The sequence below is a fragment of the Chroicocephalus ridibundus genome, chromosome Z (assembly GCF_963924245.1).
Source record: "Chroicocephalus ridibundus chromosome Z, bChrRid1.1, whole genome shotgun sequence".
Lineage (NCBI taxonomy): Eukaryota > Metazoa > Chordata > Aves > Charadriiformes > Laridae > Chroicocephalus > Chroicocephalus ridibundus.
In genome coordinates, this window is record NC_086316.1 from 32,751,304 (window position 1) to 32,768,672 (window position 17,369).

The window sequence follows — 17,369 nt, forward strand, 5'->3', positions numbered from 1 at the left end:
GCTTAGATTTTTTGGTCTCCTGACAAGAGATACTGCTGGTCAAATACTAAGGCAATATCTTCTGACACTGAGTCTTAATTCAGAGGTGCTTTATTTTCAAGTCATTTACACTAAGGGTAAGGCTTCTCAGAATAAGTGAAGTACACATTGGCTTTCCCATTATTCTTTCTTCTTAGTTTCCTGGAGTAATTTATTTTTTTAGTTAGTGTCCTTTTGCTAGAGGACAGACAGCACACATGGAAGCATGCAAAATGCAAATGCATTGATTGCTGAGGGTGGGAAGTAATGCGGTTTCCTCAGGAGAGATTCCTGGGCATTATGTGCCAGGATCTCAGACCCATAGGTGATGAATTCAAACTCTTTCTAGAACCCACTTTCTCTATCATGTCAGGGGACTTGGGTTGTGTTCAGCTCCCAAGGTCTCCAAGGTCTCATGGAGGGGTGCTATGAAATCAAGTTAAACCCTTGTCTGCATTGCTTCTCAGCCCAGGCAGGTCTTCGGGTAGCTGCTCAGATATCTCCTGGCACTGCACTCTCCATCCACCTTAAACACCTGTGTGTCCTAAGATGATGCCTGGTTATCCTCCAAACACAAAGCCCACATGGACCAGGGGCTGTGTCCTGCTGAGACAGGAGCATTCCCAAGGCAGCCGTGTCTGCTTATACCATTCATGTGGAGTGACATAAATTAAATGTCTTCCACTATCCAGGCACATACACACAGAGAAAATATGTAAAATGCAGTGTGTCAAGTCATGTTTTCTTTGTCTTTAAGCTTCCTTGGCTATCAAGCTTCAACATATTTATAGTTTTCCCTCCCCCCTCCTTTTTGGAAAGCTTGGAATAGTCCCCTTGAGTTCAAAACACGATTGAAAATGGTTATATCTTACAGTGTCCTACCCTGCCAAAACTATCTGCACTTCTGCATACAGCTTAGGGAATTGTGTGTATTTTAGTTCTTACTACAGCCAAGGTCATATGCACTCTGCAGTGCGTTGGAGCCTGCATCCTCCCTTCATTTCCCTGGATTCTGTGGCAGGACGGTGGAAATTCTCCAGTATAATCAGACAAAACTGGGGAATATTGATAAATTAAGTCTGGAATTGAACAGCTCTTTGCCTGGTTATTTATTTTGGTGTTCTATTTAGTGCATTCTGCATGGCCTTCACAGCACCAGGTTTTCATATGCTGCAAGTTTTGTTAGTGACAGCTTGCAGTGATCTCCTGTAAAGCTCTCTTGAGGAGAGCTGGAAAGATTAGCAACTGGGGAAGGAGCAGCTGAGGACGGGGCACAGTGGAAGCATCCAAGTCAGCCAGAGACCCTGCCATTAGTGCATGTGGTTGGTGGATATTTCTCCTGAATGCATTGAGAGCCCTGGCATCTACCTGGCAATCATTAGGTTCCAGAGTTAATCTGTTGTTGCTGTAACGAAACCTTCCAGAGCTGCCAGGGTGGCTGCAGGCTCAGGCATACCTCACACACTCACCCACTTTGGATTTCCAGGGCTTCCTCTGCACCCTTCACTCCTTTAACACGCTTATGTATTTGGAGTGCACTGTTTAGGTAGGGGACATATCCCACAAAAAAATAGCTGCCACATCACAAAGATCACGGCACACGCCATGTTTTCCAGTGGCCACAAGCAAGCCCCGAGGCAAGGCCACCTCAGCTCCCTGTTGTGAATGGAGAAGCGTCACCTGGTGGGCTGTCAGAAACCTGGCCGTGGCCACGGTGAGGGTGTCAAGGTGGCTGGGTTAAAATCTCTTCCCCCTCCCTTCTGAGTGCAGAAAAGGGCTCCTCCTGAGATGGACCGTGGCTTAGAAATGGCTTCCCTCTTCGTCGCACTTTTTTCCGTCCCTGTGTGGCCTGCTGACTCCTGGAAGGGTTCCCACACGTCCTTCCCCCTCTGCAGGTCCTCACAGCTCCAGCTGCAATTAGGCCTGCGGTCTTCAGAGTTATTCTGAGATCTTGCAGCGGTGGGGAAAGTGCTGGCAAAAAAGTGATGTTGTATTATTATCATCATCATCAACGTGCTGAAAGGTGCAGCTGCTTTCCCTTTGTCTATTAAAATCATTTCCATGTTTCGTGCACAGGAAACAGAGAAAAAAGTTGCATGACCGCCTTCGGCAGAGCTTGCGCTCAGAAAGGAACAATGTGATGAACATGGCCAACGGGCCACACCACCCCAACCCGCCGCCTGATAACGTCCAGCTGGTGAACGTAGGTTTTACTGCCCACATTTCAACCTAGGCTTCTAGTGCCATAGCAAAGCTCACCCCACAGATTTTAAATTTCTACCTGCCACAGGCTCGTGACTGAATTCTCTTGGCTTTCTCCACCCAAAACCAATTATGGACTTTGCAAAACATATGCAGTAAAATGAGATACGTTTCTGCAGATGGACAGTTTACTGGGGTGTGTCTCGGTGTTGCAGCTGTGCCTGTGGATCTAGTACACCGAAAGCAGGAAAATTACCTCAGAAAAAAAATGCTAACAGCTCTACAGCAGGGCTTAGTGCTGTAGGGATCAATTTCTTCAAACACACATGTCTTGCTCTTCCTACCGCCCTTGGCCTGATGGTTGGTGGGTAGGGACAGCCCCTTTGAATCAGGAATGTGACATTATGAGTTCAGGGGTAAAAGTCTGAATAAAGATCTCGCCTGGACAGTAGCAGTGGCTGGGAGACGGGGCTGAAGTAGATACTCCACCAGCATCCCCCAGCCATTTGTCAGAGCAGAGAGTTACTCTTCAACTAACCCCTTGGCCAAGCCCCTTGGCCTTCATGGCTAGGGCTCACACTGTCTGTAGCTGCTTCCACCTGTCCTCCCTTTCCTAGAGAAGCCTGCTGCCTGGAGGGAATGTTGGCTTCCTGCCACCTCAAGCCATCCCCACTCTCCTGCTCCACGTATTCATGACAGCTCATTGCAGGGGTGAGCCCTGGCTCTGCTAAGTCAACGGCAGCACTCACACTGACCTTGGTTAAGGCCAAGACGCCTTTTCAGAAGAGCTCAGCTTCCAATATTTCCCCTCAAAAGACCTAAATCCATGGTCAGATTATTAAGAGAGGGGAAACTAGGATTCCCCACTGAGCAGAATGGAGAGTCCTACCAGTGACAGCATTGCAGGGGGAAAAGCTATGTGGGAGGTTGGGCACTGCACACCTCCAGTCCCATCTCAGGAGACTTTGGCCCCTTCCACAGATCATCCCCTGATGAATAGGTCTGCCCTGGTGCTGCATCCACGGGCACTGAAAATAGCCATTTCCTGCCCAGATTCTTACCCTGCAGAGAACAATTGCTACTGCTGACTACTGACATCTTCTCCATCAGAGAACAGTATTTTTGATGTGTCTAGGGGGGCTGCCTTTCCAGGTCTCTATCCATTTGGACCTTGTTAAATACATATGTTGTTTATAGCCTGATTGGCATGCAGTCCTTTGCTAATTTCCTCATTTGTTTCCCCCTACTTTGAGTTTAGATGGGGTATGTATGCAGAGGTGTACAGGAACGTGCTCAAATATGCCAGTGTGGTTTCTGCCTGTATTTAAGTGACAAAGTTTGTGCTTTGGCATATATGAAAAACTGCAACTTAGCGGGGAGGGGACAGGGATTGGAAGTCATATCTGCAAATGTGCTGTGAATTACAGTTTGTAAACCTGGGGTTTGTCTGGGTTTTTTCAGCAGTACGTTTCAAAAAATGTAATCTCCAGTGAGCATGTCATCGAGCGAGAAACAGAGACCTCATTTTCTACGAGCCACTACACCTCAACAACACATCACTCCGTGACAGTCACCCAGACACCCAGCCACAGGTACTGGTGGGGGAAGGCAAACAGCCCCTCTAATATCTGTTCTGTTGCTGTTGCAAAACCGAAAAGATGTGTGAAAAAACAAACCCAGAAAAATCTATGCTTCCTTCATAGTGTTTTCATTTAAAGACTAACATTATTTGATGTCATGTTACCTAAGTAATCATCTTTCCAGGAATTTGCAAAGATCTTTATTGAGTGAGTGTCATTCCAATACTTTTACAGTGAATTTTAGTATATGTAAAGTGTTTAGTAAATGTAAAATGTTTAGTATATGTAAAGTGGTGACTAGAAGGCCCATCTTCCCTCTCCTTTTATCCACACATACAAAATCGTCTTGGTGCATGTGAATTCATACAAGTAGTAAAACTCTGCAGCCCCAGTTACCAACCTGAAGGTTACGCTGCACATCTCGAGCAGCAACAGAGCCCTTCCTCTCCCCTGGCTAAATTTCTGCTTATCTGTTTGCCACCAAAGCACCCTCTCACGCTCCCCTTCCTTCTTTTCCTTTCCTGGTTGCTGCTCTCCAGCTGGAGTAATGGCCACACTGAAAGCATCCTCTCTGAAAGCCACTCAGTGCTCGTCAGCTCCTCCATGGAGAACAGCAGGCACACCAGCCCAGCAGGACCCCGGGGCCGCCTCAATGGCATTGGTGGACCACGGGAAGGCAACAGCTTCCTCCGGCATGCGAGAGAGACCCCTGACTCCTACCGAGACTCTCCTCACAGTGAAAGGTAGGACACACCACCTCGTTGCTTTCAGCTGGCAAGACCAGGTGTTCCCGGATGGTTTCAAAGCTTGGGAGCACAGGAGGAAACTCAACAGTGCAGCTGTTCATGTAGGGCATACATCGCCTCATTTATAGAGGCAGAGAGCTTGGTAGTAGTTTAAAGTCTACCAAAAGAATTTCTTCTCTTCTTGCCTCTGCTGGATTTATTCCTAATAGCCAGCGGCTCACATTTGGATAAGCTCCACTGAAGTCGTTTGTCAGAAATTTCCGCTGTAAAGTAAAAACAGATCTTTGCCTAATTACCAGTTTCTTAGGAGAAGCAAGTGAGAAAACGGAGGGGTTTTGTGAGACACAGAAGGTGGGGAGAAAGCCACATATTGATTCATAGGAGGAGGACTCCTAAGCAATATAGGAATTCTGCTGCCACCTGCTTTCTGGGGGATTCCAGCTCCTAAACACGTTATCTCCTTCAAAAATTCCCTTGACACTTTATTAAATAAAAGCAAGGAACACAAAGTGCAAGCCAGAGTAACCCAGGTTGTTATTAAATCAAGAGTGGTTAGAAAGAAAGCTGGCAAGGAATTTTCCAACAAAGTAATTTTTTCTCTGAAAAGGCTGCTTCATCAGAACCTAAGGTCTACCTTGAAAAGCATCAGTTGCAAGAAAACTTCTGGTGAAAAAGTTTTCTCAGCTTTAGGCTAGGATTTTACCTCAAGAGCATGGGATCACTTCCCAAAAGGAAGACTGAGAAGAAACAAGACATTTAAAGATAGCTTTTTCTCCCAACAAACAGAGGCAGAAGAAAAGGAAGACAAAGGGTTACTGGACCAATTCTCTGCGCATTGTGAAATCACAAGGGATTTGATCTCGTGGGATGTCCGTGATGTCAAAAATGCAGCCAGGCAATCCCCAAGGAGACTGAGTTGTGTAGGAGACAAATTGCGGTTTCCAGAAAAATTAATGTGCAAGTACAGCAAAAGCCGTTTCTGTGGTACTCCCTCTGCTACACAAAGAACAACTGGTTAGCAGCAGGATAAGGCATCACAGCTGAGGGGTGTCTAAATAAGGCCTGTATGACCACTAAGGATAGTGAACTGTCTCTCTCCTTATAACAAAGTTACCTGTTATTTACCATGGAATTTAACTTCTAGATATGTGGCTCACAAGGCACAAACAGACATGGCCCTGATCCGGCAGAGCACTTTAACAAGATCAACTTTTAGTCATGCAAGTAGCCCCGATGAAAACAGCGAGATTACTCACTGAGCTAGAGCTCAGCATGTGCTTAAGTGCTTTGCTGGACCAGGACCTATAGCAGTAAATACTGCATTGTCTCCTGCCTGGGAACCGTATGGGACGCACGGCCACACGCCCACCAACAGCGAGCATTACAGCTCTGTATATTTGGGCATCTGCCTGTGAGAAGCAAAGGTCCTTTGCACTGTCTTCCCACATTGCCTGTGACACCTGGAGCATCATTCTGATATGAGCTGTTTAGATTTTTGCTGGGAGGAAGCAGGAGGGAAGGAGTGTGTGTCTTTCCATTTCAATAAGAAGAAAGAAGGCATTTCATCAATTATTGTGTTTCTTGAAGATGATGCTACAGGTGAAAAGCAGCAACTTTTCTGTGATAATTCACCAGGCATGTGCCTGAAAAGACCATGAATTTGGAATGCAGAAGATAGTTCCCTGGGCATTAAATTGGGCCTCATCTACTTTTAGCAAGCAGGAAATACATGGCAGGTTATTTCTGAGATGGATTGCTTGTATGTGTGTGTATATAAGGGCGAAAATGAGAGTTATTTGCAACTAAAAATGACTCTAAAACATAAAGGAATGTATGAGCTGACAAATTACTTCCTGAAGCCATCAAATGTTGCTGTGCTGTGAATTGGTAGATCAAGGCCATGCTCCCTCCACCTTCCAGTCCCCAGCTACTTCACAATTTTGAAAGGAAATAGAATAGATATTTATGAGGGTTTCTCTTGCTTTACCCCATGCTTTTGTTGTATCCCATGCCCTGACACCTGTTTACATGAGCAGAGGTCCCAAGAACCTATATTTCAGAAGGTCCTTAGCCGGCCTAGAGGAGAGAAGATCAAAAAGCACCATCTCTGCATGAAAGGCTGGACTCCATGATGAAGTTGGCAGCATGTAACTAGTTAATGCTTGTTGGCTGGCCGTGGATACGCTCTGATCCCCTTTCACTGAGCCAGCATGGTTTATCTCTTCTTGGCAGTGAAGCTGGATAAATCTATCGCTGTTTAACCTTCCTTTCGGGATGGGCTAGAGCTGCGTGTGTTTGGCTCCCATGCCTCAGCTCACGAACAGCAGCTTGTTAGCACTGCCCCATTACGGTGTGGGGGAATACACCAGAAATGTGTCAATGCACAAACACCCCGGTACGGGTAACTTGACACTGATGGGAGTGTGAACCATACGCTGAAGACATTTTACTAACTTAGTGTGTTAACTGAAACAGTTTAGCTAAAATCCAGTGTGTCAAGATGTACGTCCAACACTGTGCCAGCTGGGGAAGTAGAAAGGCTTCAGTTTTTCATACAATGCTTATTTAAAAATATGAAAGGGATGAAAGGAAAAATAAAAGAGTTATTTCATTCATCCAATGCATAAACCTATTAATTGTGCTGGCAACCAACTTGATTAATTCCCATGCATAACTCTAGTTTTGTTTTTCTTTCTCCTGTTCCTCAATTGAATTAAATTGATGCACCTGTACTGGAACCAATTTACTCCACTACACATGAGTTCAGAATCTGTCCTGGTTTCTTTTGTCCAATAACTCTTTTTTAATCAAGTGTAATATGTGCCACTGAGTCATATATTGGATAAGAAAGTTGAATTTAGATTTATTTTAGTAATTTCAGGTTCAGATAAATAAATCACTAATGAAAAACTAAATAACTTCATCAATCATAGCTATATAACTTGTCTCAATGGGCCTGTGTAAGAGATGGAGCTTAGAAAGATTTTGAATTTGGACACAGATGAAATTCAGGCAGGTGAACTTAGGATAAGAATAAAACCGAAGCCAAACTATGCAAAATGTCATGCTGGGCACTGTGCCTTTGATCAACAGGTTTCAGGCAGAAGATCCTCACCTGGCATGAATCTGCACAACCTCATAGCATCTCATGGAGCTCCGCTGAGTCAAACCAGCTGAGGCTCCCGCATTTTTTGTCCTCTTCCTTTGGGACAAGCACTGTACTGGCACCTGAGTTTTGTTTTCAGAAATCACCTTTGACCACTACCCTTTCCACAGAAACTTATGAAGGAATAGCGGCAAATTATGTAGAGAAATCATGAGCGCTAGGCCAGACAGTCCTCTCTGTTAGCATTTATTCCCACATGACAACAAATAACGCTCCATGTTTCTTTCCAGATAGATCTACCAGCCAGGGTAGATAGCATCCAAGGAGCAGAGCAGTGTAAAGCTACTGGAATGGTGCTGCAAACCCTCCTCTGACTACCCCCAGTGATTAAATTTAGCAGAACCTGGCTCTAGTTTTTGTTCAAACTTTGCTTTCCTCCTTAGGCTGAGACAGTCTGGTTGCCAGAAGAGGGTGATGCCCCAAGAGGACTGTCCCTCAGTTCCCTTCCTTTCTCTCCTTCTGTCTGTTTGTGTGCACCCCAGGTTCTGGTCAACTCCTGCCAGAAGTGCAGCACCCGATTTCCTTTTGAGAAAATACTTGCAAATGCATTTTGTTTTTGGCAGCCCCCCAGTCTCTGAATCCCATTCCTGGATTCATTCCAGGAATTTATTCTGGCAAATAATTTACAGTATCTCCATGGCTCTTCTGAGGCAAACAGACCTGGGGGCTTTGCTATGCTCCTCCCGCTCTCAAATGTTTTTCTCCGGAGTCCCAGAAGTCAGCAGTTTTATAGGATTAATAGCAGCAGGAAAATTTCCCTGGTAGCCCTGTGTGAGGATGCTGGGGATCTTAAGGCATCCCTGCCTTTTCCCTCCCAGCCCACGAGAGCAGCTGTGTTCACATCACCACCACTCCTGTGCTCGCAACCTTTCCCCATCTCTTTTCTTCAGGTATGTCTCAGCTATGACCACACCAGCTCGCATGTCACCAGTTGATTTCCACACTCCAACTTCTCCCAAGTCCCCCCCCTCCAAAATGTCGCCACCAGCTTCCAGCTTGACCATCTCTGTCCCTTCAGTGGCGGTGAGTCCTTTCATAGAAGAGGAGCGACCACTGCTCCTGGTGACCCCACCACGGCTACGTGAAAAGTACGACCACCACCTTCAGCAGTTCAACTCCTTCCATAACAACGCCACCCATGAAAGCAACAGCCTGCCACCAAGTCCTCTGCGGATAGTGGAGGATGAGGAGTATGAGACCACGCAGGAGTACGAACCAGCACAGGAGCCTCCAAAGAAACTCACCAACAGCCGGAGGGTCAAAAGAACAAAGCCCAATGGCCACATTTCCAGCAGGGTGGAAGTGGACTCTGACACGAGCTCTGAGAGCAGCAGCTCTGAGACGGAAACCGAAGATGAAAGAATAGGCGAGGATACACCGTTCCTGAGCATACAGAACCCCATGACGACCAGTCTGGAGCCAGCCGCTGCCTACCGGCTGGCTGAAAACAGGACTAACCCGGCAAATCGCTTCTCCACACCAGAAGAGTTGCAAGCAAGGTTGTCCAGTGTGATAGCTAACCAAGACCCTATTGCTGTATAAAACATAAAACACATAGATTCACATGTAAAACTTTATTTTATATAATGAAGTATTCCACCTTTAAATTAAACAATTTATTTTATTTTAGCAATTCCGCTGATAGAAAACAGGAGAGGGAAAAAAACTTTTATAAATTAAATATACGTATGTACAAATGTGTTATGTGCCATATGTAGCAATTTTTTACAGTATTTCAAAATGGGGAAAGATATCAATGGTGCCTTTATGTTATGTTACGTTGAGAGCAAGTTTTGTACAGTTACAATGATTGCTGTCCCATAGTATTTTGCAAAACCTTCTAGCCCTCAGTTGTCCTGGCTTTTTTGTGCACTGCGTTATAATGACTGGATGTATGATTTGCAAGAATTGCAGAAGTCCCTCTGGTCGCTTGTTGTAGAATCCCCAGATCAAAAAGCCCTGTAATGGCACTCCCCCCTACCCACCCCACCAGAAATACACACACACAGAGAAAAAAAAAGAGGAAAAAAAAAAAAAGCTGAAAAACAACAAAAAATATTTTCTTCTATAAGAAGTTTTATTTGCTTTCCGTATATGAAATGAGTTTTGTCTGCTCTCTGCCAGCCAAAAGGTTTGCTTCTTTGAGCACTGGGATAATAGTAGATCCAACAGCATGCTACTATTAATTACAGCAGGATAACAAAAAAAAAAAAAGAAAAAAAAAGAAAAAAAAGCCAACCTGCATTAAATAATGTTACGTATAGAAAGAAAGTAATACTGTGATTTTAAACCAAATATATTATTAATCAGAGGTCAGCTTGTAATCACTAGGAGCTGCCATTTCATTATTTTCCAGATATTAATTGTTCTAGTTATCCCTTAGAAAATGGGTTTAGGTTAGCTGAGGCTTTGAACCCAATACTCAATTAAAAAAAAAAAAAAAAAGGAAAAAAGAAAAAAAAGAAAAAAAGACAAAAAAAAGATTTATATTAGTTTAAGTTAATGGGGCAAATATAGCGGATATCTGTAACCAAGCAAGGAAGAGATCTAGCTGGAAAACAAATGCCACTAATAAAAGTGCAATCAGTTTTCACCTCTATTTTTTAATGTTGATTTCTAATAGATGATTTATCCTTTTGTTTCCTCTCAATTTTCTCCCCTTTCTTCTCCTCCTCAGAAAGAACCCCGACAAACTTCTGGCAATACCTTGTTAGAGTTGCTGTTGGAGTAAGGGTTACTCTTGGACACAGAAATGTCTTTCAGGGAAGAACTGATTTGCTGACTCATTAAAAAGTATAGACAAGTAGGAAGGACATAGTGGAAGTATGGAGTTTGTTTCTACTTGCCTTTATTGACTCCATTATTTGGGCTGAGAGAGGCAAGGCTGATGGAAAAGCCCATTTACAATGGCAAGCACACCATGTGGATTACAGCCACAGTGTGCATGGCTATTTGATATCAGTGTTTAGATAGCCAGTGATGGCCTTGAAGTCTTTGACTAGTAATGAACAAGGATGCTGTCAGTGCTGGAGCAGTTGCATCCATTCAGACAGAAGCAAATGGCCTCTTTTGCACTGAATTCCTATCAGTTTAGTCAGGGTCTCTCTGCCTCTTCTCTTCTTTTGATTTCTGTTGTGTGTTCAGTTGGCACAGCATAGACTCAGGATTGATGTGGAAAACAAATGTTTTTCCTAGACTCCGGGGATTCTGAAAATGAGAACATATGTTCTACAGGTATTACTGAACTTTAAATAAGAGCCATGTCAAGAGAAAAGGAATTTCAGCCAAACTACACTCATCCTTTGGGCCACATCGTGGTCCCAGTTAAATGAAGAGAAATAAGTTAAGGAAATTTTGTGAGATGTAAACCTGAAGAACTGAAGTTCCTCAGTAAATTGTTCAAGCATATGCTTATGCTAATCCCGGCAAAAGTTATCTTCAGCATGTGCTAGACTCCCATTGACGCATCCAGCGCATGCATAAAGTTAAGCATACGCTTAAGAGTTTTGCTGAACAAGGTGTCCAATTGATTTGAGACCTGAAAGCAAAGTCTAGTAAATAAAGCTGTTTATCAGGATGATAAAAATCAGTGAGTTGCTCACTGTATAAATCAACAACATCACATTAGTAAGAACATGGGTAAATCTACCTGGCCACCAGATTCAGCAAAAAAAGAACAAAAAGCCTCAGTACAGGAAGAAGATGATGACAAAGTTGTATGCTAGGATGTTGGTGGTAGAAGCAAAAGGCTAGGAAACTGGCATGGCTTTGGGCTACATGGTGGCTGAAATAGCACTGCTTATTTGAGAAGTCTATGGGAGATGGCAAAGTTTGTCAAATACGTTATATCTGGATTTAAGTCCCCTTTGCTGTTTTTTCCCTAGCTGGCATGTACTTGAACACACTTTGCCTTTGCAGACTAAAACAAAAGCTCTCTACAAATTCTAGATACCATACACTCATTTTCATCCCTTTAGTCATGCCTATTTATCTGCAGTCCCGTGCAGCAGAACATCCACCTCCCCAGTAACTCTGCAACTCAGTAGCACAGAGGGCCAGGTGGGCTTTCCTGATGCAGACCACCAGTTTCCAAAGGATTTGCACTGCTGAGTTTCCAGAGGCACTTAAAAATCTGTTCTTTCAGTAAGGTCTCTGATACTGCAAAGATCTTACAGGACAGATAAGACAGAAAAAGGATGGAAGAGGAACAAGAGATTTGCCCAAAAATCACCCATTTTAGTGGCAGAATAGAGATTATAACACAGGTCTTCTGTAATCTCCTCCAGTATAGATCATCCACAAGGCCAGCTCTCGTTGAAGTGTCTGTGATAGCCCGGACAGATTAATCAGGATGGAAAGGGAACTTGCCTTGGAGTAAATTATTTGAGTACTAACACTGTTATTATAAAGGGCCAGTATAAAACAAAGGAGCAACTGCATGCTTGGGAGCTGTACACGTGAGATTTATTTGGTGTAGGTCTCGGGGAAAATGTCACACTTCTTCTGTTGCAGTGCCTCAAAGTCAAAGTGTTGTGTAGTCCCTGCTCCTCCTCTGCCTGGTACATATAGTAGTGTGTTATAGAGTATGCATGAAATTGGGCTGGGGACTTCACATGGACCTAAGAACAAGAAAATACAATTGGGGATATGGCTGCCTAAGCCCTTAGGTCTTTGGGGAGACCCCAGCCTTACAGCACAATTCATGCAACAGCAAGATACAGGAGTTGCCCTGGCTTGGCACTCACAGAAGTGGGAGCAGGACACGGTCCCTCACCTCTGGACTTGCTTGTAGCACACTGTGAGGGTGCTCCACATCAGCCAAGTCCACACCCCAAAGTTAGCAAGTCTACATGGCCACAGGTTCTGCTGGCAGACTGCAACAGCTCCTGCTGGCCAAGGGGCTGGCGACTGCAGCAGCACGGAGCAGAGCCAGCAAGTGCCTCCGGGAAAGGCCAGCTCCCCTGTTGGGGATATTCGCTTCATTAACCAGACCTCTGAGCTAGGCAGTCCCAACACCCTTGAGCCATCACTGTGTAACCCTTGCCAACTTCTGGCTGAAAGTCATGGCAAGGAGAAATGTACTTTGAAGGGGGAGGGGGAAATATTCCAGTGGTGGCAGAGTTGTTCAGATTGTCCTGGTTTCTTTCCATGTCATTTAACTTGAGCCGTGAGTTTTCCCTGCGTATGTGTTTATACGCAGGAATTATTCCAGGATAAAAAGCTTCCTTCAGGGGTCTATAGCTGGGATATGTTGTGCACAACCTGGCACAGCCTGCCTGTTCAGCTCGTGTAAATCATTACAGCTCCACAGAGGTTCTCATGTAACAGAGAAAACCTACTCCCTCATCTTGGCCCAGCTATTCCCTTCCTCACTTGAGCCACCCCAACACTCCCAGGTTTAAGAGATCAATCACTGCCTTTATCAGGGAAATGGAAAAGCTCCTTCTCTTTCCAGTCCTCCAAAACAACAACACTGCATCTCCCTGCTTCTCTCACACACATTGCAAGCAGTTTCCTGAGCATCCAGGACAGCAAACTTGCATCCCCTCAAAGGGCACACTTCTCAGCCTGTTGAACACTTCTTGGCCCTGCAGTGTGGCTACTTACCATCAGCTGGGACTTACTTCTAGTAAGAAACAAAAAAAGCACCTATGAAATGCTGCAGAGAAGGGCAGACAAAGAACATGGCCAATTATCATCATTTGTAACTCTCTATTCTATTGTAAATACATCTTGTACATACTTGGATGTTTTCATCATTTACTGTCTTTATGGATTATGTGTTAAATGAGACTCTCTTAGTTTATTGTGTAACACTGTAAATAACATAACGTCCTTTATTATTTATGCATAGGCATCTAACACGCGGAGAAAGTTATCCTCATATTATTTTAAGATATATGTCAAAAATATGTTGCATTTTTCTTTTTGCTTTGAAAAAAATTGTAATATATCCTCTTTTTCCCCTCTTTTCCTTTAAAAGAAAAATGAATGCTAATTTATTGTTCAGGAGAGAAAGGGGATGTAACTGAAAGGCAAACTGTTCAAAGAACATGCTATGGAAGCCACAAGCTACTGATAAACTAAAGAATTTATTATCCCAAATACAGCAATAAGTAATTGTTGATTTATTAAGGTTTTGTTATTCATTTTCAGTAAAAGAGGTGCTGGATTAAATTGTTTATGTGTTGTACTGGCCCAGCTGCTCAGCAGACTGTGTCAGGTCACTAGCCACCATCTTTCTGGATCCAAAGAGTGTTGTAAAGGTCTTGTTCTGTCTTTGTGGGCCACTGTTCCCTGAGTTTATGACCTGTCCCTATGGAGGTCTTTGACAGACACTCTTGTTCCTAGGTACAAGATTTTTACTTTCTTAAATTAGAATTATTAGCTTTACCCTGACCATTACTACTCAAGGTGGATGAGGGATGGTGGGGAGCAGAAATGACACAGTCTTGGGTCTGCGAGAGCCTACTCTACAAAAATGTCACCTCACTGCTCAGTAACAGTCAATAAAGCAAATCAGATACTAGGAATTATTAGATACCATCACCACGCCACTCTATAAATTCATGATTTGTGCAGATTTCAACACGAGTGGTCCTCTGGTCTTCTTATCTCAGAACAGGAATAGTGTAACGGGGAAAGGTTTGGAGGGCAACATGGGTAAACAAATATCTGCAGACAGTGAGGTCCGGAGGGCACTGAGTGGCCTAGGGCTCATTAGTCTGGAAGAAGGGACAGCTGAGGGGAGGTATCACAAAGGTCTATGGAAACATAATTATCTTGTAGAGGGTAGGAAAGACTGGCTGTTCAGTACCTCCTCCAACACAATAAATTGAGTTATGAATCAAAACTACTGGGCACCATATTCAGAAATATGTGGCTCTTCATGTAAGGTCTAGGGAACTTGGAGAACTCTTTGCTGCAAGAGGTTGTGGACTGTAGAAGTTTCCATGGGTTCAAGGGGGATCCAGACTTTAGACAGTAATCCAATGAGAATTACTACATCCACGTACTCCACATCAGATGTGCGAAATATCTGAGCTGAAAACGTGGAAGTTAATGAGGTGGAAATATTGTGTATACTTGCCCTGCTCCTACCCTTCTCCATCTATCTGCCACTCCTGGAGAGAGGGCAGGGCTGTCATTACATCATATTAGTATGCAAAGCCATTTGCTATTGACAAGCATGAAAGAAGAGGAGGAAAGCTAGGAGGGAGCAAAGGAGGGAGGAATGCAGCAAAGACATCTTGGATGTGTTTCACATCCATTTGTTCCCAGGCCTGGTAGAAACATGGAGGGAGGGAGGAAGGAAAGGAAGGAAGGAAAGGAAGGGAAGGAAGGAAGGAAGGAAGGAAGGAAGGAAGGAAGGAAGGAAGGAAGGAAGGAAGGAAGGAAGGAAGGAAGGAAGGAAGGAAGGAAGGAAGGAAGGAAGGAAGGAAGGAAGGAAGGAAGGAAGGAAGGAAGGAAGGAAGGGAGGGAGGGAGGGAGGGAGGGAGGGAGGAAAAGAGGGAGGGAGAGAGAGAAGTGTTTTTTCTGTCATCCTGTCTCCCTCATTCTCAACACAGAGAGTGAAGACCTGGTGGGCTAGTCAGACCTCAAGACAGGTTAAGTTCCCCTGGGACAACTTCCCTGTCTTGCCATTGCATGTAGAGGGATCCTGTATTTGGCAGTCTGGGTGCTCAGGCTATTTGCCTCACCTGAATGTCTTAGTTGGGTAGGGCCCTGTCACCTCAGAGCAATCCCAAGCCAGCATACCATCGCACAGTACTACTACTGAGGAAAGGAAGATGCTCCTGTATCTTCCACTGCAGGCTGTTGAAATGGAAATGGGATGCTTTGAGAAGCCAGTCTCCTCCTCAAGTGTCCCCACTGGCCTTTCTTGGGTGGGAGAGAAAGGTAGGGGATTTCTGAAGCAATTAAGTACCATAAGAACCACTCAGAGTCAACAGGACCTCACCCCACATTTGACACAGACCAGAGTGCTTCAGGGAACACATCCTTGTGCGTCCCAAATGCCTGTCCTTGCAAAAACATTGTTTGTCATTCCATGCTGTCTTTAGCCCATTGTCTCTCTGCCAAGCTTCTGCCTCTGCACTTCTCCACAAGGTCGGGAAGCAGATGGCCTCAGGGAACGCTACAGGAAAAGCAAGCAAACCCTTCTCCTCATTTCTGCAGCCCACAGCTGGGTATGCTCTTAGCATGCCAACTCCACCCAGTTATGAGCACATGATTTGGATGATGCATTCCCCAAGTTATTTCTCTTTGTCTCTGCTACAGCTGATGGGAAGAAAACTATATCAAAGGCCTCAAGATGTTGCAGCTACGCACAGGTGATTAACCTGTATAGCCCAAGCAAAGCAACATGGACTGTGCTTAGCTTATGAGCCTGAGAACTCTTCTTTAGTGACATCAGACCCTTGGCAACAGCACTGGGAACCCTTCAGGGCTATATCTCTTGGCAGCATTGAGAAAAAACAACACAGAGTCTTGGGGATTTTTGATCCCAGAGTGTTCCTTGTACCTGATGCTATGACCTTTTCCTGGAGTCATTACAAAGTAGCCCTTATTAGAAAAGTTCTACTGATTGCAAAATTTTTCCCTATGTCTCCAGGCTAAGTGTGGCAGGGCAAATGTCACAAATCAGTCGTATGTTCCTGATGCCCACATTTCCACCCATTAAGACAAGGACTTAAATTTCCACATATCCCAGCAAGGAAGAGATGGAACATGATCGGGCTGATGCACATCTAGGAAGGCTGCCATATCAACGATGTTGAGGACAGTATGGCTGTCTCCACCAGGGGTTACTTAGAGCTCTGCACTTTCTAAGCATTGCACAGATTATCTGAGCCTGAGACAAAGCCATCAGTATGAACAGAATGAATTCCTCTTGAAAGCTAGACCTCACTCTCTAAGACTTTAGGTCCAGTAGGTAACCCAGCACCAACTTAAATGGCAGTTGCTGTTTCCATTTTCTTTCTTATCCTTGAGGACAGCAGATTTACCTGCACTTGATGCGATGTCCTGGGAACTCAGGAGAGAGGAACTGTGGTAGCAGTGCATAGAAACCACACGAAGTAAGGCCAGCTCTTCTGATGACAGCAACAGAGGAGGTGGCAAGGGAGTCAGTGCAAGGTTACGTGTTCATCAGTTGGTAGGGACTACAGTGATTGTTAATAACTGATGAAGTCATTACTCTGGTAATGGCCAATTTGGAACCAAGCTTCAGAAGCCAAATATTGTGTGGGAGGTATTTTAACTTACCCTGCACATTACTGCAGACAATTGGGTGATGTGTTCACTATGTATACACACACATACAGTCTCCCAATTTGCTGTAATGATTTCCTGATGTTCAGTGCATGCTCAGTCACAGGAAAGAAAAAATGGCTCACCAAGGCCATGTAGCAGCTGCAAAATTGCCTACATCCAAGAGGAAACACCTTTCGCACAACAAAGAGGGAAAAATGAGGGCAGTATTTGACCTGTACAGCTGTGGAGAGATGGAAAGGGAATATCTCTTGCTTACCCAATTGGACAGGCTGGATCACAGCTTGCAGAGGAGCCTTCACAAGGCCACAACTGAGAAGGGACTGTCAAGGCGGAGGACTGAGGGGACTCAGACTAGGGTCAAGGATAGCAATGTATCTCTCA

General features: G+C 44.6%; 1 protein-coding gene across 12 annotated transcripts in view; it reads left to right on the top strand.

Moving 5' to 3' along the window:
* NRG1 (neuregulin 1) overlaps positions 1-15,031 on the top strand; it is a 477,064-nt gene extending 462,033 nt beyond the window's left edge. For 11 of the 12 annotated variants that reach the window (XM_063319577.1, XM_063319578.1, XM_063319580.1 and 8 more), the window contains 4 exons: positions 2,095-2,221; positions 3,682-3,812; positions 4,340-4,543; positions 8,603-15,031. In XM_063319577.1, coding sequence (XP_063175647.1) covers positions 2,095-2,221; positions 3,682-3,812; positions 4,340-4,543; positions 8,603-9,254 — 1,114 coding nt within the window. In that variant the 3' untranslated portion in view covers positions 9,255-15,031. The remainder of the gene's footprint in view (positions 1-2,094; positions 2,222-3,681; positions 3,813-4,339; positions 4,544-8,602) is intronic. The other variant, XM_063319569.1, reaches the window with a different exon arrangement.
* Positions 15,032-17,369: the final 2,338 nt, after the last annotated feature.